This window comes from Cricetulus griseus (genome assembly GCF_003668045.3).
Source record: "Cricetulus griseus strain 17A/GY chromosome 1 unlocalized genomic scaffold, alternate assembly CriGri-PICRH-1.0 chr1_1, whole genome shotgun sequence".
In the NCBI taxonomy this organism is placed as follows: Eukaryota; Metazoa; Chordata; class Mammalia; order Rodentia; family Cricetidae; genus Cricetulus; species Cricetulus griseus.
The window spans coordinates 101,457,874-101,484,790 of record NW_023276807.1 but is presented as its reverse complement, the minus strand read 5'-3'; the positions used below and the strand labels follow the sequence as shown (position 1 = coordinate 101,484,790).

At 43.0% G+C, this 26,917-nt stretch overlaps 1 protein-coding gene across 5 annotated transcripts in view; it reads right to left on the bottom strand.

Moving 5' to 3' along the window:
* Window positions 1-26,917, bottom strand: part of Rnf185 (ring finger protein 185) — a 38,544-nt gene continuing 11,627 nt past the window's right edge. For 2 of the 5 annotated variants that reach the window (XM_027387274.2, XM_027387273.2), the window contains 7 exons: window positions 25,029-25,165; window positions 17,308-17,528; window positions 13,704-13,722; window positions 10,826-10,938; window positions 9,335-9,389; window positions 4,189-4,306; window positions 1-2,154 (listed from right to left, as the gene is read on the bottom strand). In XM_027387274.2, the coding sequence (XP_027243075.1) occupies window positions 2,057-2,154; window positions 4,189-4,306; window positions 9,335-9,389; window positions 10,826-10,938; window positions 13,704-13,722; window positions 17,308-17,483 (579 nt within the window). In that variant the 5' untranslated portion in view covers window positions 17,484-17,528; window positions 25,029-25,165 and the 3' untranslated portion in view covers window positions 1-2,056. The remainder of the gene's footprint in view (window positions 2,155-4,188; window positions 4,307-9,334; window positions 9,390-10,825; window positions 10,939-13,703; window positions 13,723-17,307; window positions 17,529-25,028; window positions 25,166-26,917) is intronic. The other 3 variants (XM_027387272.2, XM_027387275.2, XM_035452396.1) reach the window with 2 other exon arrangements.

The window sequence follows — 26,917 nt, the reverse complement described above, 5'->3', positions numbered from 1 at the left end:
GCAATGTAAAACCATTTAATTCTAAATCAAATCACTTTCACAACAGTGAAAATCAGTGCTGGTCAAGGTATGCTGCCTTACATGTTCCCATTTTCTGACTGTCCTTGTCCATGCAGGTGGCAGAAAGGTGAGGCTAAGGCTACCTTGGCCATAGGACGAGTGGTGAGCCTAAAGAGAGATAGCCTACAAAGGAGAGGGGACTCCTAAGTTGGTTCTCCTGTCTTAGCTGCTGGCAGGTGTGTAGCCCTGTAATGTTCGCAAAGGGTACATGGCCACCACAGTTTTGCTACCGGCAGGCTCCTGGGATGCCTCTGCTGAGCACAGACCTGGGCTCATTCCATTTCACCAGATTCCAAATGATTTTCTCCACTACTCAGAACTCTTCTTTCTTTTGTGTTTATTGTTCAGATTTTCCCTCTACTACTTAAGGCTATACTACACTACGGGATCCTACCAATTCTCTCTAAAACAGAGACACTCCAAGGGCCCCTGCAACTGGGGATTTCCATGTGACAAAGAGTATTTAAAATCTGTCAGCACACTAAAGTTGGTGGCTTATTCTTACCAGCTGTATTTGCCAAACCACCCTCCTACTCAATACTTCATACTGTATCCACTTCAATACTAATACTGGCATTGGCAGGTGGGGACCGTGCAGTGAGGAGGAGGGCTCTCTTGCCATCCTCAAGGTCTAGGGTTCTGTACATTATGCAGAGCTGTATCTAGAAAAATCAGCAGGCAAGGCAAGAATGTAGTTTCTGGTTATTGCTGGGGCAGTGGGTGCTAGAGAAGTGAACAAAAAGATCTAGTAGAAGTTCATCTTGCTGCCCTGTTAAGGTCTCCAGGAAGAGACATTTCTAAGATGAAGCCTCAAAGGCAGAGCAAGAGTTGTTTGAGCAGGTGAACTATTCTCCTGCCTGGCACCACACCTCCACAATCAGGTTCAGAGGAAGCAGCTTATGAATTTCAACAACAAATCAATGTGTGGGAAGAATACGGAAGGAAAACCACACTTCATCACTGTGGTCCTTTGCTTTTACATATCACCAGGGGTTGCTTGCTCAGGAGCCTCATGTGTCCTTGGGTTCAGCACACATTCAATGAGTTTTCAGGTAAATCCATCAATCTATACCAACATCAGGACCACAAGTGTAATGACAGTCCTGGACTCTTTTAAAAAGGACAATGGCTTCTGAGGATGGTAGTTCTATGTGTATCGGGGCTGACCTGAGAAAGCCTCCAGTTTCTCTGGGTAAGTTCTGAGAGAGGATTACTCAGGCTTCCACAGCCTAGGGGCAGGGCTACTTGCCCCGCTGTCCCTGCATCAAAGCTCTGAAGCAGAGTAGATGGTTCAAATGCAGCAGTAGTTTAGAGGAAAAAGCTGACAGGAAATCTGACCCAAGTGATACCAGGGATAATCGGCCAAGAAACCAGGAGGTCAAGCTGCTTTCTAAGGTCAAGAAACTGACAGAGGCCCAGAGCCAATCAAAGACCAGAGTCTCACAATGTCACACAGCATCTTCAGCTTCTAATGCTGCAATTATGACCTTCTTTGTTGAGGAAGGGGAGGGCAGGAAGGCAGACAGAATAGAAGTGGAATCTGGAAGGGAATCTCTCAGTATAGGGAGTGGAGTCCACTTACCAAGGGTATTTAAAAAAGATGAAAGTAAGTTTCCATAAATACCATTTGGTTCATCCCTTCATTTTTGTAATATAAAGTTCTGGTGAAAGAAACTGTTTTTCTCTTCCCATCTCTTCCCCATGTAGAGCTGGGACCTGCTGAGAAGGCTGCAACAGGACTTCACATTGTCACCCATGAGAGGTGATCCAACACAAGACCTGAGGTTATAGAGGGTGTTTACAGCAGTAGTGAAACTGGGGAAGTTTCCTCACCAACTGGTTTTGAGTTCAAAGCTCTAATGGAGAAGCAAGACTCCTTGATGTGTTTCTGACCCTTGATTCCAGGGGTTGGGATTAAACAAGTCAAACACCAGGAGCAGGTGTGGCATATCACCAGTCCAGAGGTGCTGCTGTAGATGCGAATAGGGGTCCTGTATTAGGCGATCAGGAGCCAGAACATGATCACCAGGGCTACAAACAGGAAGAGGCGAGACAGGAACTGCTCATCCACGTACTGGGGTGTCCCAGGGACAGCTAGAGAGACAAGAGGAAGAGACTTTGTCAGAAGTCTGTGTGCATACTGCCCATTGGGGCCAGAACTGGAGAGGATGAATCTTTGTTTCCTTTTAATAACAGAATCCTGTAATAAAAAGACTCCCAAGCTTGAACCAAAACAAAAATAAGTGAACTACTACAATAAGACCTTGCTCTCCAGTGATCTCAAAAGAGCTGTCCTGTACATGCAAGTGAGCCAGTAGACTATCAGGGACTCCCCGCAGGGAACAGACACCCTCTTACCTGTCTTCCCTATGCTGCCACATGCATGGTAATACTTGGTAGGTCTCATTTAAAAAGCAGTAGCAGAAGCAAAGCATGGGCCTTCTGAGACCATAAGGGCTCACACATGAGCAGTGGCACTCTCCTGCCTCTCTGTACACTATTCCAGATGGCTCTCTGTCTGTCTGTGTGCATGTTTTTTCCAGAAGAGAACCAGGGCCTAGAAATCATATGGTAAGGTAGAAGGAGACTGAGTGAGAACCTCTTCTAGTTAAGAGTTCTCTGCTCAGACTATAGAGGAAGCAAAGTGACAGGATCTACATCCAGGCAGTGCAAACTATACCAAACTGTGACAACAAAAAATGATCCAGAGCCCAGCCTGGCTGGGAATGAACTGGGGGAGAGCCAGTCTGAATGCTGGACCAGGCTAGAAAGCATCAAGCTAGTCAGAAGTTCCTGTTGCCGCTACAGGGATCTGTCTTTCCTTTATGGCAAATTACATCCTGCCCTTTGGGGTTCCCTTTCTCTGAGAAAACAATGTGTGAACAGCAGAGAAACATTCCAGGCAGATAAGATGGAGTAGTGCCCAGTATTTTGTGGGGTTGCATGTCATTACCTCAAAGTTGGTTGCTCTGATAAACTCATGCAGGCAGGCAACCAAGAGGTTTATTGCCTATGTTCAAGGAATCAGGTGAAGCAGGGAACAGCTTTGATGATTTCTGAGTGGGTGATCATATTCAGAGCACAAGTTCCTGACCAGAGCTACACTGGTCACTTCTGTTCCTCATACTGTACTCAAGTCCCAGAAGGCTCCAATGACTGTAAGAAGGGCTCAACTAACCATATCATCTTTTATAGGCTCCATGACATGAATGGTGGCTCAGGTGTCAGAGTGTCAGTCTAGCATACACCTTGCTGCCTTGCTGTACTCTGAATGCAGCTGTTATAGACAAGTAGCTGAAGGGAGAAATGCAGCAGCAGGTAATAGATATGAACACAGTTCACAAAGCTTTCAAGTTTGGTATCAGCCCCGTTTTGTGTCCTGAGAGAAGCTGGGCAGAGATGCCAGGGAACAGGAAACCCTAACATTTCATTTCTCCCTGGCCTCAAATGATCAAAGACAGAGAGAGAGAGAGAGAGAGAGAGAGAGAGAGAGACAGAGAGAGAGAGACAGAGAGAGAGAGACAGAGAGAGAGAGACAGAGAGAGAGAGACAGAGAGAGATAGAGAGAGAGGGAGATAGGGAGAGAGAGAGAGAGAATTAAGCTTTTCATTAGCTAGGTATTGTCTATAATTCTTTTTTTTTTTTTTTTTTTTTTTTTTTGGTTTTTCGAGACAGGGTTTCTCTGTGGCTTTGGAGTCTATCCTGCAACTAGCTCTTGTACACCAGGCTGGTCTCGAACTCACAAAGATCCACCTGCCTCTGCCTCCCCAGTGCTGGGATTAAAGGCGTGTGCCACCAACGCTGGCTAATAATTCTTAAGTCTAATGGTCATGGGCTATGTCTTGGAATCATTACTGAGAATTTTACCTATAAAGCAGCTAACTGCATAGGTATTTGGAGTGCAGATGATGAGCCCCTCAGTATGTAATATAACATAAAGCATCCCACATATACCTAGCACATGGCATGTGCTCAGAATTGCTGGATGAGTGTGGTAATCTGCAAAGAATTAAGGGAGTTTGCAAAGCCTGATACCCATGTACTGACAATTATCTGTAACTTCTATACTGCTGAATTCCAAGGAGTTTTCAAGCAGGATTATTTATGTTTGTGAGAAATGGGGCTTACCTGGAGGAGGCCGTCCATCGTTTATGTTAAATGCTGTGGCAAATATCCCAAATGGAAATGCTCCGATTCCAAAAGACATCTGAAAGCCACCGTCTCCAAATCCAAATCCTTGAAATCCCTGTGGAGAAGAAAAGCAATTAAGAAAAATAAGCAGATTTATTTCACATTTCTCAAACTATGTCTTACATCATAGCGCATATGACACATACATTTCTTCTTGTCCCTTTTCCACAAACTAGGGCCTCAGCTCTTCCTCCCATCTAGGCCCCAGAGTGAAGGAACACTAAAGGCACCTCTGACCTTCTAGCCTTAGCTCCAATCTAAGGAGCTATATGGTGCAAAAAGAGCCCACTCTGACGAGAAGTGAAACACACTTTTATCAGTATGTTTAGATCATTTTCCAGGGTTCCACATTAGCCAGGAAAATTTCCAACATGCTATTTATATAATACCCTTGGCAATTAGTGTCATACCCAAATGCAAAGGAATATTACAAACTATATACTATAGGCAATAACAAAAAAGATGGAACTCTGGTCAATAATATCAGTCAAACAAAATCTTGTAAAATGTTCTCCAAGGACCCTGGTGCTCATTTATGCAACAAGATAGTAAACCTTGTGATTTTAACGGTCAAACTTCTTAAACACCCATACATAACAATATGAGTATGTTTGTCAAGATATGGGTAAGCATTTCCCTTAAAACCTTCAGATGCTGTTGGGTATAGCCCTGGATTTAATATAAAGCACAGCATAAGTCAGGCATGGTGGCACACACCTATCATCACAGCACTCACAAAGTAAACATAGGATGATCAGAAGTTCCAGGTCATCCTCAGCTACATATTGAGTTCAAAGCCAACCCAGGATACACAACAGGACCTTGCCATAAAAAAATTATCTTAAGCAGGGCATTGGTGGCACATGCCTTTAATCCCAGCACTCGAGAAGCAAGAGGCAGGTGGATCTCTGTGAGCTCGAGCCAGCCTGGTCTATAGAGTGAGTTCCAAACCTCCAAAGCAATACAGAGAAACCCTGTCTAGAAAAAAAACAAAAAAAACAAAACAACAACAACAACAAAAGATTATTTTAAGCTAAGTGGTGGTAGTTGGATAATTAAAGTCAGAGATCTTCCTAAACAGCCACTGTCAGCAGTTTGTACAGCAGCCTTGGTTTCTTCCCCCAAACATATTCACCACACGAGATCTTTTCCAAGGATGGACTCCTCAAAACAACAGCTGTTAATAAACAACACCTCTGTCTGAGTGCAAAGTCTCCTGGCACAGGATACTCAAATCCAGCCTTTCCTTTCCCTTATCCCAACTCTGACAGGATCTCACAGGTGGCGTAGGCTGGCCTCACATTTGCAATGCTCCTGCCTCAGCATCCTGAGTGCTGGAATCACAGATGAGTACCTCCTAGGGTGTCAGCTTATGTTTAATTCTTGCATTAGCATTTTACAGAAGACTAAACCCGATCTGATCTGAAAATCCAAACTCAAAAAGATGTGTTTTAATTGTATATAGTGTGCCTATGTGTATTGCACATGTTTCACGGTGCACATGAGGTCAAAGGACAACTTTGTGGAGTCAGTACCCTCTTCATCTATGTGAGTTCTGGGGATTGAACAAAGGTCACTGGGCTTGCATGACAAAGAGCCTTTACATACAGCCAACTTAATCAAGTGCACAACTTACAAACTCTTTTCCTTCCTTTTTACTTCTGGTGAGCTCTTTAGAACAAATGATGAAATAATAGAAAGACAGGGGTGTTAGGGTACTGGAATGGTGGCATGCACTAATCCCAGCACTTGGGAGGCAGAGGCAGCTGGATCTCTGGGAGTTCAAGGTCAGCCTGGACTACATATTGAGCTCTAGCTAACAAAGACAGGGCTCCACAGTGAAACCTTAAGAGAACAAAAATAAAAAAGACAGATATACTAGACTACTAGCAGCTGCAGGTGCTTATAACCCTAGGTCTGTCCTCAGCCATCAGGGCTAAAGCCTCGGGCTTCCTGGGGTCTCTGACTTGTATTGGTTGATGATGATGCTTGAGCAAGCAGAGCCTGAGAAGGTAAAGGGCTGCTGTCTAGCAGTCAAGAGCAGAGACTTGGGTAGCACCCAGGTTGGGTTTTGGCTCTGTGTGTGCACCTAGACAGGCACACCACATATATCTGACCTCAGTTATCACCTTTCCATGTGTTTATGAGGCTTAAATGAGGTCATGAGACAGGGTTTCTCTGTGCGGTCCTGGCTGTCCTGGATCTCATTATGTAGACCAGGATGGTCTCAAACTCAGAGGTACACACTACCACCACCCAGCAAAACTCTTAATATAGGAGAAAAGAACCTCAACTTTCATCAGATCCTTGACCTTATCATACTGGGACTCCTAAAGAAATGCACCAATTCAGCTGGGTAGTAGTAGTACATGCCTTTAATCTCAGCACTTGGAAGGCAGAGGCAGGTGATGTTTGAGTTCAAGGTTAGCCTGGTTTACAGAGTGAGTTTCAAGACAGCCAGGCCACACAGAGAAACCCTGTCTCAAAAATCCAACCCCCCTCAAATGCACAAATTCAAGTGAAAAAATGATGCGTACAAAGATTATCATGGTGTTACTTACATAGCAAAGTCTGTCAGTAACTCTAAGACCCTTCAATGATGAACTGAAATTATACCAAATCAAAATTCAATGGAAGGATAGTGATATAGCTCAGTGGTACAATGTTACCTAGCACACTTAACACCTTGAATTTAATACCCAGAGCATTCCTCCACACCCCTATATAGACATAATCTCATTCTCATTCTCTCTGTCTCTCTCTGTCTCTCTCTCTCTCTGTCTCTCTCTCTCAGATAACATGGCAGCCTTCACTAAAGGGAACCAAGAAGGCTGGAGGTGCAGCTGGGTTGAGTAGAGCTGTCTAGCATGCACAAAGCTCTGGGTTCGATCCCTAGCGCTGGAGAAGTGCAGGCAGGGGAATCCAGAGGTCCTATGTCCTTTTCTGGTTTCCACAGGGAATAATCTTACATATACATAAATAAATGATACAAAATAATTAAAAAAGACTAGAATATGAACAAACATCTCTCTAAAACAACATATTAAAAAGGAAACACAATGACATTAGAAGATACTTTGTTTAGAATATCATGAAATATACTGTCAAAATTAAATTTGAAACCAGAATAGTAACAGAATAGTGGGAGTGACATAAAAATAAGAATATATAGGCAGGAGACATGGCTCCATGACTAAGATGACAAATTGTTCTTGTAGAGGACCTGAGTTCAGTTCCCAGCACCCATGTTGGGTAGCTCAAAATTGCCTTCAACTCTAGCTTCAGTGGAATATGATGCCTCTAGTGTATATACCCACTACAAACATATACATAATTTATAATAAAATCAAAAAGAATATATGGTTACAAATGATGAGAACTGCAGAAATTAGTATATACTTGTTTCTAGGATTCTAACAGTTCAGGCATACAAGTTCCCTTTAAATTTTCATTTAATGTACATTTTAAAATTTTTAATTGATTTTCTGACACAGTTTCATATTCCTAGACTGGCCCTGAACTCACTAAGTAGCTGCAGTGGTTTGAATGAGAATGACCCCATAGGCTCATATTTGAACGGTTTGATCCTCAGTTGGTGGAATTGTTTGTCAAGGATTAGAGGTGTGGCCTTGTTGGAAGAGATGTGTCACTGGGGTGGGCTTTGAGGTTTCAAAAGCCTCGAGGCATTTCCAGTCGGTTCTCTCTGCTTCCTGCTTATAGATAAGGATGTTAAGCTCAAAGGTGCTGCTCCAGCACTATGCCTGCCTAACTGCTACTATGATCCTGGCAATGAGCTACATTCCAGTCCCCATTAATACTTTAACAGAAACTGCTATTTGGAAAAAAAAAAGACTAATATTTCATTTAAATGCATACATATTTTGAGCCACTAATTCTAAGAATTTATCATAATAAAATAATTGTGGTTCTACACAAAACTTTGTAATTTCATCCGAGTATGTTTAAGACAGCAGGGTAGTAGGTAAGTGTCCCATAATATAGTAGATGCCATTACATTAGGTCTACACAACTGAGCATCAGCTGTTAAATTTCGTGACATTTCAGTGACATTTCAGTAACATTTTAAACTGCACTGTTGAAATTCCAATTCTCATGAGGACATTCCATGAGGGCAGAGACCATTTGCTAGGTTCACTGATAAATTATCACTGCCAAAATAGTGACCAGAGCACATTAAGGTACCTAGTATCTGTAGAATAGATAAAAATTTTAAAATTAGAAAATAAGAGCCAAATATTGTAAAACAAACAAACAATCAAAAACCCAAAAAGCAGGAGGCTAGAGAGATGGCTCAGTAGTTTAAGAGTACTGTCTGCTCTTCCAGAGGACTTGGGTTCAATTCCCAGCACCCACTTGACATCTCACAACTGACTGCAATTCCAGTTCCAAGGATCTGGAACCCTCACATAGATGTACACACAGGCAAAACAACTGCACATAAAATAAGTAAGCCAGGCATGGTGGCCTATGTCCATAACAACAGTACTAGGAAACAGAGGCAGGAAGATCATTCATTCCAGATCAGCCTGGGCTACATAGTGGGACCCTATCTCAAAAGTCCAAGAAATCAGGCTGGTAAGACAATCTGGTGGTAAAGGGGCTTGCCATGAAGACTGATAATTAACTCCAGAGCCCATGATGGAAGGAGGGAACCAACTCCCCAAAGTTTTCCTCTCATCCCTATACATATGTCCCCACCATATATACACAACAATAATAAAAGTAAAAATTAAATTTAAAAAATCTAAGGAATAAATATATAAATGTACAATCAACAAACATACATATATCAATTAATAAACACACACACACACACACACATGCATGCACACACATATACAGTAAAAGAAGATGAGGAAACAGGTCCAAATGCTCCCAGTGGCTATCTCTGGATGAGTGGTTCTAGGATTTCACCCTGCTTGCCTCCTTTCTGTACTTTACAAATCTTCCTTTAAAACTTTTCTTCTTGTTTAGAACAAGGAAAAAAAACCCGCAAGTTCAACAGCAAAGTTTTAAAAGTCACAGGCACACTTCTAAAAGATTCTTTTAGAATGTTCCTCACCCCTCTATTTTCAGGCTCCGGCCTCTGGCCTTGAGGACGAGGAGGAGTCTTCTCTCTGAAAAGAAATTGTACAAAGTAAGGCCATCACAAAATACTGTGAGTTGCTGTCTGTGAGGACTAACCAACAGGGTTTGGGCCACTCTCCTGTTCAACACATAAAATTACTTGGCTGGGCCATAGCAGTGCACGCCTGTAAATCCCAGTACTCAGAAGACAGAGGCAGGCCATCTTCTGAGTTTGAGGCTGGCTTGGTCTACAGAGAGAGTTCCAGGACAGCCAAGGCTACACAAAGAAACCCTGTCTTAAAACAAAACAAAACAAAACAAACAACTATCCAAACAAACAAACAAAAAACCTCAAATTCTGGTTTTAACTCCTCTCTACCTCAAACCAGGAAAACCAGCTAGTTCTGAGAAAGCCATCAGATTGCACAGCCTATCCTTGCAACAGAGGTCTTGACTCAGTTGTCTTCGTTGGGACTGCTTGATAGGAGCTCATGGGTACCAGAGATGCCAAGCCAGACCAAGGGATGAATTGTGGACTGAGACAATTAGGGCTCAAGATCTCTCTGATCTGCCCCTATTAACTTCAGTTTGGCCTCCATTACTCTTGGGCTAGTACCTCATGCTATCTTTTACTTTTGCCTCTAGTCCTCAGACCCTCCCACCACTCATCTAAACAGCTTGAGTGAGAGTATATTTCACATTTGGCACTAGGTAGGATGCAACCAATACTAATATAGTGACAGATCCCACTAGAGATGATGATAATTTCAGGAGAGACACAATCAATCACAATACAGGAATAAAGGTGGGAATAAAGGTGAGGGCAGTTCCTATGGAGACCACTTCAAGGAGGGAACTTTAAGGTTTTCATAAAATATGGGTAGGAATCAAGAAAAGGCTGCAGGATGTAGGGTGGTAGCTTGAGTAGGACCAGGGATAATAGAAGACACAGAGCAAATACAAGTGTGACAAATTTGATAGAACAAACCGTTTAAGAGAAGTTCAATATGTCTAGTAGATGGGGAGTTGCATGAAGTGCTAGAAAAATGAAGGCATTCTTCTGGAAAGGTACAGATTCCAGACCTACATTTTTGAAATCCCAACCCCCAAAGCCATCCAGACTTGTTGGTCCCTGTTTCCCTAGAGTTACATTTACTGGTGCTGCAACCCCACTTCTTAGGCTCACTTCTGCTTCCCAGTGTAGTTAGTGCTTCCACAACACTCTGCACACTTGCTATCATGATGCCCTCAACACTGCAGGGTGCCAGCCAGCGGTTGCCTGCTGGTAGATGACACTGAGCAGCTACTTAACACAGGCCAGCACAAGGCAGCTTGGCTCCTCTCCTCTCTCAAGCCTCACACCTCCCAGGTGACTCTCATCTTGACCAAAATGCCTCAAAACGAAGCAGCCAAGAGTTAGAATGCTAAATGCGTGTGAATTCACACCCAAGGGGGAAGTGAGTATCAGATGCAGTCAAGTCTTTACCTGGGGTCCTGTTGCCCGGTACTGCCCCTGCCATAGAGTGGGATGACCTTGTCTCGGCTGATTCCAGCTTTGCAAACTGGACACACTTGTCTGTTAGGTCTGGTCTCCAACCACTGCAGGTGAGAGAAGAACATAAGAATGGTCCAAAGCTACCCCACCTTCAGCTAAGTATGTGTGTGAATGTGGAGTCAGAGTCCTTTAAATGGGAAACAGCATTGGGAGTAAACTGAGTTGGGAACCTTTAGGAACCAGAGTCTGATCTCTGTTCCCAGCATAAAAAAAATATTTACTGGGGATAAAAATCAAAATTGCCTTTAAGTACCAGTAATTAAACGAGCTCCTTCTTTGTTACTTTCCGGCACTGTGAGCAGTACAGAAGAAGGAGTGTTAAGCCTGAAACCTCCAGGCAGGCTTCTGTGGTGAACAGAACTTACATTCAGGATCAATTTTATTTTGTTTTTCTTTCTGTGATTTCTCATTTTTCTTTTTCTTTTCTTTCTTTCTTCTTGTTCTTTTCTTTTCCTTCCTTCCTTCCTTCCTTCCTTCCTTCCTTCCTTCCTTCCTTCCTTCCTTCCTTCCTTCTTTCTTTCTTTCTTTCTTTCTTTCTTTCTTTCTTTCTTTCTTTCTTTCTTTCTGGTTTTTCGAGGCAGGGTTTCTATGTGGCTTTGGAGACTGTCCTGGAACTAGCTCTTATGGACCATGTCTCGAACTCAGAGATCTGCCTGTGTCTGCCTCCTGAGTGCTGGGATTAAAGACGTGGGGTGTGTGAGAGGCCTGAAGCTGGAATTAGGGGTAAATGTGAATTTGGGTACTAGGGACAACACTTGGGTCCCCTGGAAGAGAAGTATGTGCTCTTAACTGCTGAGGCATCTCTCCACCTCCAATGTCTCCTCTTTACGGCATTTCCCCAATGGTATAACCTGACATCAGCACATGGACATGTTCATCATTTTGTGTCACTTGTGTTCAGAGATAGATTTTGCTTATTATCTAAACTTTATTAATAGCTTATATTAAAACATTTAAAAAATTCTTTTTAACTTCATTTTTATTTTATGTTTATTGTTTTACCTGCATGTGTTTGTGTGAGGGTGTCAGAAGCCCTGGAACTGGAGTTACAGATAGGTGTAAGCTGCTAGGTGGGTGCTGGGAAATTGAACCCTGGTCCTTTTGAAGAGCAGCCAGTGCTCTTAACCACTGAGCCACCTCTCCAGCCCTGTTGTGTTACTTTATTATAAATGAGCAAGAGATTTTGTTTGTATGTTTGTCTGTTTGTTTTTTCAAGACAGGGTTTCTCTGTGTAGCTTTGGAGCCTATCCTGGCAGTCACTCTAGAGACCAGGCTGGCCTCAAACTCTCAGAGATCGCCTGCCTCTGCCTCCCGAGTGCTGGGATTAAGGTGTGCACCAATGCCCGGCTGCAAGAGATTATTTTTAAAATATTATATTTGTATTTTTTCCTTTTCTTTTTTTTTTAAGCAGTCTCATGTATTTGAAGACAATGCTGAATTCTTAATCATCATGTTTTTGGCTTTCTAAGTACTGGGATTATAGGACTATGTCACCACACCTAACTTGTGACCTCTTTCTGGGCAGTGGATGGTTTCTTGTGTATATTTTCTCAACCTTTATTTATTTTTTGCACTAGGGGTTAAACAAAGAACTTTGAGCATAATCAGTACACACACTGCGGATGAACTATGCCCCAAGACCTTCAATATTATTTTAGGACATAGACTGCATCTCTAGACATGAGATCTGTCTAGGGATGAGCATTCAGACCAAACTGAACCTGGAAGAATAGACTGGGCAGAACATGTTAGTGTGAATACTGAGAGATCATGTAACTTAAGTTTGGAAACCACTGACAGGTGGGGAATGTAGGGTATAAAATCATGAGATGCTGCTATTTCTGTATCCCTGTGTCTTTGGCTCATATTCATATAATGCTCATCCCTAGCTCCCTCTTCTTTCTACTTTGAGGACACAAAGCAGTCTAGTCTCTGTCTGCCCTCTATACACTCTAATCCACCTAGGAGTGTGCTGTACTTTGGACACCATGGAGATGGTTACCTGGTTGTGACTGTTCACATTCAGTTGCTAATCCCAAGCCCAGTTCTTGGTTTTCATAATAAATTAAAACAAGGAAGACTTTCCTCCTCTGCAAAAGCTATCTATTGTCACCAAAAGTTTACCTCTTTTCAATGATTTCAAGATCTTTCAGCAAAGAGAGGTATACTGATATGAAAGGAGCTACCTTTTTACTTCTGGGACTGGGAACTGAAATTGGTGCTCTGTAAGAGCAGCAAGCACTCTTAACCACTGAGCTGTCTCTCTAGTCCAGAATTTATCTTTTATAAATATAAAATCTCAGAAACAAAAAATGATCTAATAGCCGAGGATGTGGCTTAGTTAGCAGATCAACTGCTTAGCACAGAAGACATCCTGGGTTATCAGTACCATATGAAGTGGGCATTGTGGTGCACACCTGTAATTCTAGCACTTTGAGGCAGGAAGATTTCACAGTTATCCTCAGCTACATAGTGAGTTTGAGGGACATGCAGTTTCAAAACAAACAAAAAACAAAACAAAGGCCCTAACATAATCAAACCCAACTCATTTGCAAATGAGTCACTGAGACAAAGAAAGTGGTGGCCAGCCAAGACCATAATGGCTATTCTGTTGTTGGCAAAATCAAGAACTCAGGTATGAAATGACCTCCTATTACTGCAAATACCTGTCAGTGGGTAGGTATATAAAAAGGGCAACTGAGCCCAGAAGCAAGGGAGATTGCAGCTTCTGACAGTAGTCCCTTGAGATGAGGGATGTCTTGTGCAACTCTAGCTGATGAAAGACAAAGTAAAATGAAGTACATCTTACCTGATGCAAACACGGCCAACTACCAGAGTCCCCAGGGCAGCCAATCATCAGGAAGGAAAGCAGGAAGAAGGAGAAAAATGCTTTCATTAGCAGAAACAGTCCATAAGTAGGGAGGGGACATCAGAATGGGGTAACTAGGGTGCTATAACCCAGTGAGGCTTCACATGGGTTACTGGCATCACAGATAAGAAAAGGTAGGGTTAGGGTTAAACTAGATACGGAGGCATACATCTGTAATCCCAGCACTTGGGAAGTAGGGGCCGAGGAGGAACAGGAGTTCAAGGTCATCCTCAACTACACAGTGAGAAGGGATACAGTCTAGGCTACAGGAGACCCTGTCTTAAAACAACAACAAAATGAAAAGAACAAAACAGATAAAAGGCTAAATCCACAGGGGAAAAAAAAAATGAGAGTAAAGAGTTAAGACTCGTCTCCAGCCTAAACTCCACTGCAAAAGCAGACTCCCATGACCCAGACTACCCAGGCACAATTTATCCACACATTGTTAGTCTTGGAGAGATTACAGGTTCTGAAGGAATCCAATAAAAGTCAGGTATTCTCTACATGAAAGGTCACCACTGTCATGTACCACATGACAATATGAACACACATACATATACTTGAAATTTCCACCAATGTCAGCAGCCTCCTCAGGCTCACAAGTGATATATGGATTCTCTGTTATTTCAGATCAGGGCCATGGCAGGATGTGGTTTAAAAGTCCAGTCCTACTCAAAGCATCTTTGTAATGGAAAGGATGAAGAAGCTACTTGGAAAAGAGGGTTACCTCCATCTTACAGAGCTGCTACCCAACAATGCTTTTCTTTCTTTCTTTTTATAAAATTATTTCTTTACTTAAATGCAGGGTCTCACCATGTAGCCCAGACTGGCTTCAGACTCATGATCCTCTGCCTCAGACTTCAGAGCACTAGGCTTATTTTATTCATTCATTTTTTTTTGCTTTTTTAAGGCAGGGTTTCTCTGTGGCTTTGGATTAGGTTCAGGAACTAGCTCTTACAGACCAGGCTGGTCTCGAACTTACAGAGATCTCTGCCTGCCTCTGCCTCCCGAGTGCTGGAATTAAAGGTGTGAGCCACCACCTCCTGTATTTATTCATTTTTATATGTATGAGTGTTTGCTTACATGCATGTCATGGACCACATGTGTATACTAGGTGCCCATAGAATCCATAGGTTTGTTGGATTCCCCTGGAAATGAAGTAATAGATGGTGGTTAGCCACCATGTGGGTTCTGAGAATCAAACCTAGGTCCTCTGGAAGAGCACCTAGTGCTCTTAACCACTGAGTCACCTCCTCAGCTCCCTTTAGGGTGTTAGGATTACAGATGTGTACCATACCCCTGATTCCTCTCTCTCTCTGGGGGCAGTTTCGAGACAGGGTTTCCCCGTGTAGCTTTGGAGCTTGTCCTAGAACTCACTCTGTAGACCAGGCTGGCTCGAACTCACAGAGATCCCTGCCTCTGCTGGGATTAAAGGCATGTGCCACTACTGCCCAGTTCAGTGTCTCACTTTTTAAAGGAGGAAGCAAAGGTACAGAACATGTAATTTACATCAGGATAAAAACTCGCTCCTGCCATGTCAATACCTAGCACTGCATAAAAAACATGACATAATATTGAGAGAAAATTATTCAATTCCAGATTTTTAGTATTTCTTTTCTTTCTTTCTTTTTTTTTTTGGTTTTTCGAGCCACGGTTTCTCTGTGGCTTTGGAGGCTGTCTTGTTACTAGCTCTTGTAGACCAGGCTGGTCTCGAACTCACAGAGATCCACCTGCCTCTGCCTCCCGAATGCTGGGAATTAAAGGCGTGTGCCACCAACGCCCGGCTTCTCTTCTTTCTTAGTAATAAAATTAGTCAACAAATACCTACTACAACTTACTATGTGGCAGCCACGGTGTCTCTCATACATCATGTGCCTTTTCTAGATGAATAAAACTGTGGCCTAAGACTCTCAGTCCCTGAATGAAGCCAGCTTCACAAACAAATGCAGTTTCCTAGATATAAGAGCTGCCTCATCTCTGAATCCAATACTGAGTTTATGGTGACACCGTAACCTCTGTAGAGGGCACCTCAAATCACAATAGCACTCTACTAGAGGTCTCTTAAATATTATAGGGAGTAGTGTAGGTGAATGAATGCCCTTCAGTGCAAAGCTTAGGGTTATACTAAAGGCAGATTCCAGAGGCAGAGGCAAAAGGAGTGCTAGAATTTCAAGGTCAGCCTGGTCTACATATTGACCCTGTCTCAAAACACAAATGAACAAAACCATTTATGAAGCAACTGCTGTGTGTCAAGAGAGTGGCTGAGTTGATTTTTATTTTTTCTTGTCATTGGATTGTCACCAGGAGACATAAACAGAAAAGAGGAAGGTGATGGGCAGAGAAGAAACAGATTTGCCTAAAGACACTGCAGTCTGGACAAATCTGCTCCATCTTCAAATATGTTCTTTCTAACGGTACTCTGCCTCTTAATTCTGTCATTTTGATCTATCTATACAAAATAATTAAGGTAAAAATCTCAAAAATAAGAAACAAAAACCTCAGCTCTATTCTCATTCATCAACAAATTTACCTTTTATATTGCTAAGATTTTAAACTCCCCCAAATATTGCTTTCTTCACCATATTCCTGCATAAAAACATTAATCAGCTCTATATCCCCTACATTTGATAATCTGGTTCACCCTTCCACAACCATTCTAGTTTCCTAACAAACCCAATCCCCATCCAGGGTTCTGTTGAGAGGAGGACAATAGCCTCAGGGACTCAGACACTGACAGAACACTTATCTACCCCTAGGAATTACCTGCTTTGGGGTGGCACACACCTTCACCTTATTTGCCATTATTTCCTCTCTACTATCAAGGTTTTTCCCTACCCTTCAAGGTTTAGCGCAACATCTCAATAGAAAAAAAAACAAACAAACCCAAAAACCAAAAAAATAAATAAATAAACAAATAAAAAAAACTACTACTCAACATCCACAACATCCACCTAAGTTCTCAGAGACAGCAGGGATTTCAATAAGCACTGAGACTAGAAGGACACTGACCTTGCTGCTTCATTTCACAACACACACATTAAATATAGAACAATTACTTATAGCCATCGATAGCACACATGCTATGTGCTCTTTTAACTTGTTTACTGTTTTTGGTTCACTCACTTATTACTCATAAATAAGCCTGTAAAATGAAGCAGACTGCATGTAAGTACCCTGTCTAAGGTCATCTAGTAGGGAAGTGGCAGAGTTAAGACTAAAGAGAGGGAAGTCTGGCTACACAACTCTTGCTTAAAACCACGAATCAATATTGTCTTTGACTCAGTACAGCAAGTGACAGTAATGCCCACTAAATGGGGTTGCTCCTGGAGAGACAGGAAGACAACTAGGATGCAAACAGGATTTGCCCACCCAGACTTTCAGCAGTAGAGCTGGGATGGAAACTGAGGCTTCTTGTCCCTTGGGTCTGAGTGTATCAGGATTCAGTATGAGTGAGACATCTTCTGTCCAAAGTGAGACATTTGCCCAGGGCCATGGCTTTCAGATTTGGTAGGGTGTCTGAGGAGATGGCAGGAGGGGTACTCACCAGAAGAGGTGGCCACACAGGCTGATGACAGCATCCTTGGCTGTGTCCAGGCATATGTTGCACTCAAAGGTACTGTCCTGCCCTCCACTTTCACCAGTGCCATTGCTGCTGCCACTGGGCCCCCCTGCACTGGAATTCTCAGTGGATGTAGAGGTCGAGGGCCCCTTACTTGCCATTATTGACTGCCAGCAAAGATTTCAGTAAAGATTCTCAAGGCAATCCTGAAAGGCAGAAAACACTTGATTGTTCATTGCTGCAGCCTACTTCCCACAAGACCCAGGTCAGCAACTCCATCTTCTCTCAGCTCCAAACAATAATTGTGACTGAATTGAGAGCAGGTTTCCCAGAAGGCTGCAGGGACGGTAGTTGTGGGGCTATGCACTTCTCATGAGTTGCTTATGAACATGGCCCAAAACACACTTCATAAAAAAAAACACAGCCGGGTGTTGGTGGCGCACACCTTTAATCCCAGCACTTGGGAGGCAGAGACAGGCAGATCTCTGTGAGTTCGAGGCCAGCCTGGTCTCCAGAGCGAGTGCCAAGATAGGCTCTAAAGCTACACAGAGAAACCCTGTCTTGGGAAAAAAAACAAAAAACAAAAAGCAAAAAAAAAACAAAAACAAAACACAAACTGCAAAAATACTGAGCAGCCTCTGGAAGGTTCTCAACAAAGCACTCCATTTATATTTATATTCTCCTGTATTAACCACACCAGTTGATAAATATATGCTCAATTAAATATTCAGTTGAACTGTCAAGCTATCTTTTAATTCTGGACAACTTTTATGTTGACCATGAGAACAGACTCTACTCAAGACTATAATTGGTATTTGGCAGCATAAAGAAATTCCTGTGACTGAAAGATTAGGAAGCTTGGAGCAACCAGGTGATGGTTTTTGACACTTTCTGCCAGATGGAATACCACTTACCTTATTTTGTCTAAATTTATCAACACACTTAAAGAGGAACATCAGATTGAGTTATCTGGAAGGCTGACTAGTGTGGGGTTGAGACCAGGATTCATGGCACACTATTTGTATTCACACCACCATATCACCATAGACAAAGCTGGTTACTAATAGCCTGTGGAAACGTATCACTGTTGACCACCAATTCCAAATCAAAGAAACCAAGGAGAGACAATGAGATCCATACAAGGGATACCCAGGAATTCTGTCAGGAGCCTTATCTGGTTGCCCTCATTATGTCAGAAATTAGAAGCAGGTGGTTACCACAGTCAGCGAACTAAAGCTTAGACTCAGCCCAGCCTCCAGCTTGCTAGGAACCACACTTTTTCCTGCTACGCTTTCTCATATGTAAAATGAGGACTCACCACGGGGGTACCTGAAGACCACCTTGATTTCAGCTTCCAAAGTTAAGAAATTTGAAATCCCAAAAGCTGGTTTTCTCAGACCAAGAAGCCTTCTACTATTTCTTCACAGGGCAGACTTAGAGCTTGGGGCTTAGGAGATCTCTCACTACAACAGCAGCTTAGCGACTTGAGCAGGGAAAGAGGCCGGCTCTCCGCCACTTTTTCACTCAGTTACATCATTTTACATGATTTCCCAGAAGGGCAGCTGGCTTCTGACAGTAGCAGTGTCTCACTAGCCTCAGTTCCAAGACCTTCTCCATGGTGGAAAGCTTCCTCCTCTTTTATAAGTAAGTGTGTGTGTGTGTGTGTGTGTGTGTGTGTGTGTGTGTGTGTGTGTGTGTGTGTATGTGGTGTACTGGGGAATGAATGTAGGCCCTCACACATACGAGCTAAACACTAAGCACTCTACCACTGAGCTACAGACATCCCCAAGCCCCAGTCTTTCCTTGTTGAAAAAAAAAAAAAAAACTTTTTGGGATTTATTTCATTTTATGTGTACGACTGTTTTGTCTGCAGGTATTTATTTGCACCGCATGTGCACCCAGTGCCCATGGAGGTCAGAAGAGGGAATCAGATTCCCTGGAACTGGAGTTATGGATAATTGTGAGCCAACATATGGGTGTTGGGAACAGAACTCAGGTCCTGTGAGAGAGCAACAAGTGCCATCCCCAATCACTTCCCTGTTTGGAAAAAGGTATTTCAAAATTAAGAATTAGTTGGGTATGGTGACACATGCCTGTAATACCACTTAGTACTCTGGACATTTAGGGAATTGTCAACTGAGAAAAAAAAAATCACTCAAGAAAAAAAAATCAGCCAAGCTGACAAAGAAATGGTTTTTGTTTGTTTGTTTGTTTACTTCTTTTGAGACAGGGTCTCTCTGTGTAGCCCAGATTGGCCTAAAACACACAGGGATTCCTGCCTGCTGGGTGGCTGGGATTAAAGGTATGACCACCACATCCAGCTCACTAATTAGGACTATAACCCAGGAAAACCACATTTAAGTAGTCTTAAAAATCTGTTCTGAGGTCTTAGAAAATGATATCTTTAAACCGTTAAAAGATCAGAGATCTCATTACTTACTTTTCAGGAAGTATGTCTTCTACAAAATTGATTGGGGGCCAATGAGACTGTTCAGGTGGTAAAGGCTCTTGCTGCTAAGCCTGATAATCTGAATTTGATCCCTGAACCTATATGTTAGAATTAACTCCAGCAAGTTGGCCTCTGACCTCATGGTGCCATGATAAGCATGCCCCCCCCATAACCATCCACAATAAACAAGTATATGTAGTTTAAAAATTAAAAAACAAAGAAATAAATTGACAGAGTACAGTCTCTGTGTGAGGGAAGAGTTCACTGTGTAGCTCAAAGGAGATTAACAATGTTTCCAAGGTCAGCTCCCATCTGGGATGGCCTGTCCAGCCTGGTTCAAATGCTTAACTGGGGAAATGTCTAAGGTCTAAAGAATGGTCTGCTTGTTCCATTTTGTGTCTCAAACTAATGCTCATCTGTTTTGTTTTTCCTTGGCAGAATTACTGTTAATTTTGTTGGGTATGGCGGTACTACGTAATTTTTAAAAAAACAACCATCTGGGCTGGAGGGATGTCTCAGTAGTAAAGTGCTTGCTGTGCAAGCATTAAGGCCCGAGTTTGATCCATACAGTCCATGTAAAATTGTCAGGCATAGTGGGATGCAATTGTAATCCCAATGCTGGGAGGGATTCCTGGGGCTTGCTGGCCAGCCAACCTAGCCTAATCAGGACAACTCCAGGCCAACAAAGGTGAAACCCTTAGTCAAAAACACAAGGCAGATTACTCCTGAAAAGACCTACACACACACACAGACACACACAGACACACACAGACACACACAGACACACAGACACACACACAGACACACACACACACACACACACACACACACACACACACACACACACACACACACACACACACACACGGTGGGGGTGGGGCTATTAGAAATAAATGATGTGCCAGGTCTGCACAGTGAGTTCCAGGACAGCCAGGGCTACACTGAGAAACCCTGCCTTGAAACTTGCCACCCCCCCAAAAAAAGAAAGAAATGGTGTGTTAGGATTACGTAGTATTCTATTTTTATGTATATTTTGAAACTTTCCACAATAAAAGAAATTTTTTAAAAGCCAAGTTGTTCTGTGAGTTCGAGGCCAGCCTGGTCTACAGAGCAAGTTCCAGGACAGGCTCTAAAGCAGTACAGAGAAACCCTGTCTCGAAAAACCAAAACAAACAAAAAAGCCAAGGTGCCAAAAAGTATACTTATGAAATTCTTTTGAGTTAAAATTTATACATGCAAATATATTTACAAAATGTTCAAGAAGGCAGTACTAAACTATCAATTACTTCTGGTATTTTGAGGACAAAGAAATTTGAACTTCTATATTCTTTTCCTATTTTAATGTTTTAGAACAAGCCTGTTATTACTTTTAAAATAACTTTAAAAAGGAAGTAAATGTGTGTATTTTACTTTTGTTACATAAATCATAATTTTAGGAAGTGTCTTTAAAAATTTTTTAAGCTTTATTTTTATTTTTTTCCCTCCAAGACAGGATTGCTTTTTGTAGCCCTAGCTGTCCTGGAACTAGCTCTGTAGATCAGGCTGGTCTCAAACTCACAGAGATCTGCCTGCCTCTGCCTGCCAAGTGCTGGGATTAAAGGCTTGCACCACCAATGCCTGGCCTTTTTAAAAAAATTAATTTATTATTATGCATTATTGTTTTGCCTGTGTAAGGGAGTCAGGTCCCCTGGAACAGCAATTGTGAGCTGCCATGTGGGTGCTGGGAATTGAACCTGGGTCCTCTGGAAGAACAGTCAGTGCTTTTAGCCACTGGGCCATTTCTTTTTTTTTTTTTTTAAGATTTTATTTATTTATTGTGTATACAGTCTTCTGCCTGCATGCCAGCAGAGGGTACCAGATCTCATTCAAGGTGGTTGTGAGCCACCATGTGGTTGCTGGGAATTGAACTCAGGACCTCTGGAAGAACAGTCAGTGCTCTTAACCTCTGAGCCATCTCTCCAGCTCCCATTGGGCCATTTCTCAAGAGCCTTTGTGTCACATTTTTTTATTATTCTTGAAATCAGACCAGTATAGCAGTACCCATAATATCTACATTTTCCCAATCCTGAAAAAGCTCTAAATTCAAGCTGTGACTCTACTACTGATTGGCCATGGTTTAAATTTCTTTTCTCTGGAGCTGGGGGTGTAGCCCAGTTGGCAGAATGTCTGCCAAGCAAGCATAAAACACTGGGTTTCGCTGGGCAGTGGTGGCACACACCTTTAATCCCAGCACTTGGGAGGTAGAGGAAGGCAGATCTCTGTGAGTTTGAGACTAGCCTGGTCTACAAGACAAGAGCGAGTTCTAAGACAGCCTCCAAACAAAACAAAACAACCCCCCCCCCACACACACACGGTTTCATTTCCAGCACCACCTAAAATCAGGCATAGTGGGACACACCTATAATCTCAGAACTTAGAAGGTAGAAGCAGGTGGATCAGAAATTCAAGGTCATTCTTGGCTATACAGTAAGTTTGAGGTCAACTCAGGTTTCATGAGATCTTATCTCAATAAAATAAACAATTAATTTCTTTTGTACCCTGAAAAGTAAATACAGGTCTACCAAGATCAGTGATCTGGAAGGGAAACCAAAGTGGGAGTGTGGGCTATTGTCACATATGTACCACTTATGATGAACACATTCTACCTGGATCCAACAAGGTTCTGCACAGCTCAATCTACCACTTACAGGTATATAGGAAAAACTGGGGTAAAGGTAGGTGTTCTGGTAGGAATAGTCAGGAGACAGTAACAGCCCAGCTCAGAGTTTGCAGGATGTAGCAGCCATGCAGCAGGTCAGATACTGGGACAGGCTTATACATGCCACCTCTGAACAGATCACATCACTCTTATTCTAATTCCCTTCCCTGGGCCTCAACCCCAGTAGGCACTCAGATAACTGCTGAATGAGTGGGTATAAGCATGCATGACTGGTTTTGATCAACTGCCAGGCTGGCTGGCTGCTCACAAAGTCCTCTGCAATTCTGGGTTCCAAAGCCACATACTCATCTCTGAAGCCTCACCTCTCCTCTACCTCCTCCCTAACCCCATGTACAAGAAGAGGGGAGTAGCATCCCTTTGGGGCTATCTACTGAGTACCTATAGAACAAAGGAATGTGGCCACAGCCTCATGGGTCCTGCATGACTGGGGCAGTGGCCAGATAATATCGGTCCTGGTTGGCCACATACCAGACAAAGTAAGAAGGAAATAGGGCCGGGTGTTGGTGTTGCACGACTTAAATCCCAGCACTCAGGAGTTCGAGGCCAGCCTGGTCTACAGAGCAAGTTCCAGGACAGCCTCCAAAACAATACAGAGAAACGCTGTCTCAAAAAATCAAAGAGGAGGAGGAACAGGAGGAGGAGGAGGAAGAGGAAGAGGAGGAGGAGGAGGAGGAGGAGGAGGAGGAGGAGGAGGAGGAGGAGGAGGAGGAGGAAGAGATAGGGCCTAAGCATTGCTGAGCTACTAAAATCAATCCTGGTCCCTACAGAACCTAGAGACTCTGACCTCACCAACACAGCAACCTCATTGGGGCTGGTCTTGAACTTCTGGGCTTAGGTGATCCTCTACTTCAACTTCCTCTGTGCTGGACTAAAGGATGTGCCACTGTACCCAGCCATTCATTACTCTTCACCTGGAGCACATTCCAGTTTTAGACCTATCACTGCTTCTGATCCTTACTCCATTTTACAGTTAAGAGCATGACGCCAGGGAGGTTAAAGGACTTGCCTTAGGCCAGGCTGCCTTCCAGTGCCAAATTCAGACTTTCCAACACAATCATCAGCACACTTTACATTCTTATAGTCAGTAAGTATGGGTGCTGGGAACCGAACCTGGTGCCTGCATAGGACAGAAGGCATGAGCTGCCATGTGGGTGGTAGGGAATCAAACCTAGATCCTTGGAAGAGAGGCCAGTCCTCTTAACCACTCATCTCTCCAGTCCCATCACTCTACATTCTTTGAGACAGGGTCTCATTTTATAGTTCTGGAACTTACTATGGAGACCAGCCTGGCATCAACTACATTCTTATATGCTACCTCGTTAACATGTAGCTTTATGAGATGAAATGCACAGTCTTTGTTTGCCCTAAGTTGTATTTGGTCATGCAATTAAGACAACCTTTTCCCAAGATACTTGACTCCCTGGCCCTTCTCATAACATTTTCCATGCCCTAAAATGATTCTTTCTGTTAGACAGAGTTTCAGAAATCCAGTTCTAAAAGGGGGAGAACTCTACTAAAAGCAAGCAGCAACATCAGCATAACACAGTTCTTGAGAAGGATGGAAAATAATCTATTCTTCAGAATGTACAACCTTCAGGCACTGCAGAGATGTCAGCTATATTGGGGTGGTGGCCAGATGAGGTGGCCCATGCTTATAATCTCAGTATCTGGGGGACTGAGGCAGGAGAATCACAAGTTAAGAAGTCAGTTTGCAACACATAGTGAATTCAAAGCCTAGACTAGACAGAGACACCCTGTACCATTTAAAAAAGAAAAGAAAAATAAAACTAACTGGGATGGAGGCAACTCTGTTGAGATCTCAGACCAGTCTTCACTCTGAGATATAATGAGATATAAATGGTATAAAATAGTCATTTGGTAAACAAGTACACACCTAGTCTTAAAAAAAAAAAAATTTCTCAACGTGAGAGGTCTAGGGTGACACAAGTGGTGCTTCAAGAATGTAAAGCTTAAAGGTGACCGAGACAGCACCCTCGATTCTTTGGTTCACTTGCCCTGGACAGTGAGAGAATATAAGAGTTAGTTGACTATCCTTGCAGCAATCATCAATGAACTGACTCCCATTCTTGTGTTCAATTCTTAGGTTCTACAGAACTTTAGGCATTTGGAATCCATCTGTCTTATGTGCTCCTTTTCTTCTCCCAAGACAGCATTTCTCTGTATAGACCTGATTGTCCTGGAACTCATTCTGTAGACCAGGCTGGCCTCAAACTCAGTCAGAGATCAGTCTGTCTCTGCCTCCCAAGTGCTGGAATTAAAGGCGTGTACCACCATGCCTGGCTTATATGCTCCTTTTTAATGCTCCACCCCCATAGTTTCTGAGGACAAAACCCAGGTGTTGGACATGCCAGACAGGCTCTCTGCAACTGACTATATTCCAGCTCCTATACCCCTTTTTAACTCTAAAGTTTCCAGGCCAAGGTGTACAGAGATATCAAAAAAAGATGCCAATTTTCATTATGAAAATTACAAATCTGGACATGTTCCCAGCAAAGGGCTTGTTCCTGTGGCACGTACTTGTTCACATGGGAGCTCTCTTCGAGGAGCCTTGGCATGTCTGAGCCTGTCTACACTGATGCTTAGGCTGCTGATGGACCACATGGAGACAGATGAGACTTGCATTCCAAGAATGTCTACGTCACACTCACAGAAGGCTGCAGTGGGAAGAAATAAGTAGGTTGAGTGGAACTTGGGACGCACATTAACCAGCTGTAAAGTTCAAGAGTCTAAATGGTGTTTAAGTCCCAAGGCTAGTCCTCCAGAGGCCTGGCCCCAAATACAGTACCAAAGACTTGAATGATCTTTTAGGTTTAGGAGGACAAAGAAGGCTGGGCAGATAGCTTCTTTTTCTGGGGACTGCACTGGTCCTGGTCTTTGCTACCTTGTAATCTCCCTATTTACTCAACCTCCCCTACCTTCTAAGATTTATTTTAAAATATCCCATTATTTGCCAGACATTCAGGATACAGAGATAAAGGTTTCAGCCTAAGGGTGACAATGACAAGTAACCCAACAAAGCAGCCCAGTCTGCTTGGCACTGACAGGTATACAGAGTGTGTGAGGACAGAGGATACAAACACAGCACAACAGACAGGTGGACAATTGACTGTGCCAAATTCAGTGTAGAAGGAGCCCGGGGAATAGTAAGGAAGGCAGCAAGAGCTAAGAAAGAACAGGGAGGAAGCCCCTCCCCAGAGCCCTTCAGCCTTGGCCTGCTTGCTCATATTCTAAACTGGGGTCTATATCCTGAACTCCCCACCCAACCTTCCAAAATTATTTTAATGATTCTCTCCCTATCCAGCTTATTCCAACTCCCTAGACAAGTGGACTGGGACATCCACATGGTAGATTTGGATGTATGTAGATTATACTATGTGATACAACACTATCCATTACACTATCTTTGATTTTGTTTTGTGGTTTACCTGGAGCTTGCAGTGATGCTCCTGTCTTTGCCTCTTGAGTACTAGGATTATAAGTATGTGCCACCAGAGCCAACCCATCACATTTCCCCCCCTGACATGAGGAATGTCTAGGGGAGATATCTCAATTGATATTTGCTCACAAATATAAGGACTTTAGTTTGATCCCTAGAAACCATGTAAAAATGCTGGGCATGGTGGTGCCACACAAATGTAATCCCTGAACCAAGAAACTCAAAGCAGAAGGATCCCTGAGGCTCTCTGGCCAGTTAGTATAGCCTACTTGGAGAGTTCCAGTTAATGAGAGTCTCTGTCTCAAAGGAGGTGAACAGTATTCCCAAGAATGACACCTAGGTTGTTCTCTGGCCTCCACATGCAAGTATACACACACACACACACACACACACACACACACACACACACACACACACACACCTAGGTTGTTCTCTGGCCTCCACATGCAAGTACACACACACACACACACACACACACACACACACACACACACACACAATTTTATTATGTGACACTGGGCTTCACCCAGGGTCACTGACCTAGGGCAGGGTGTCATACATGGAAAAAAGTACTCTGCCCCTGAGATGAATTCCCAGCCCTTCCAGTCTGTTACACACAGATTATACTTCCACAGAAATTTCACTTACATGAGAATTTTACTTACATAACATAATGTTAAGTGAAAAAAAGCAAGATACAAATTTGTATACAAAGAGCTGATGTGGAAGTGCAAACCTATAAACTCAGCACTTGGGAGGCAGAAGCACGAGTCTGAGGCCAGCCTGAACAAAACTGTTTCTCATAAAACATAATGGTATACAAAGTCAAACATAGTGCCATATGCCTGTAACCTCACAGCTCTTAGAAAGGTGCATTATAATTTTTTTTTCAAGATCATCCTCAACTACAAAAACAAGTTTGAGGCCAGATGCTCCCTACATGAGACCCTGTCTCAAGATAAAACCCCCA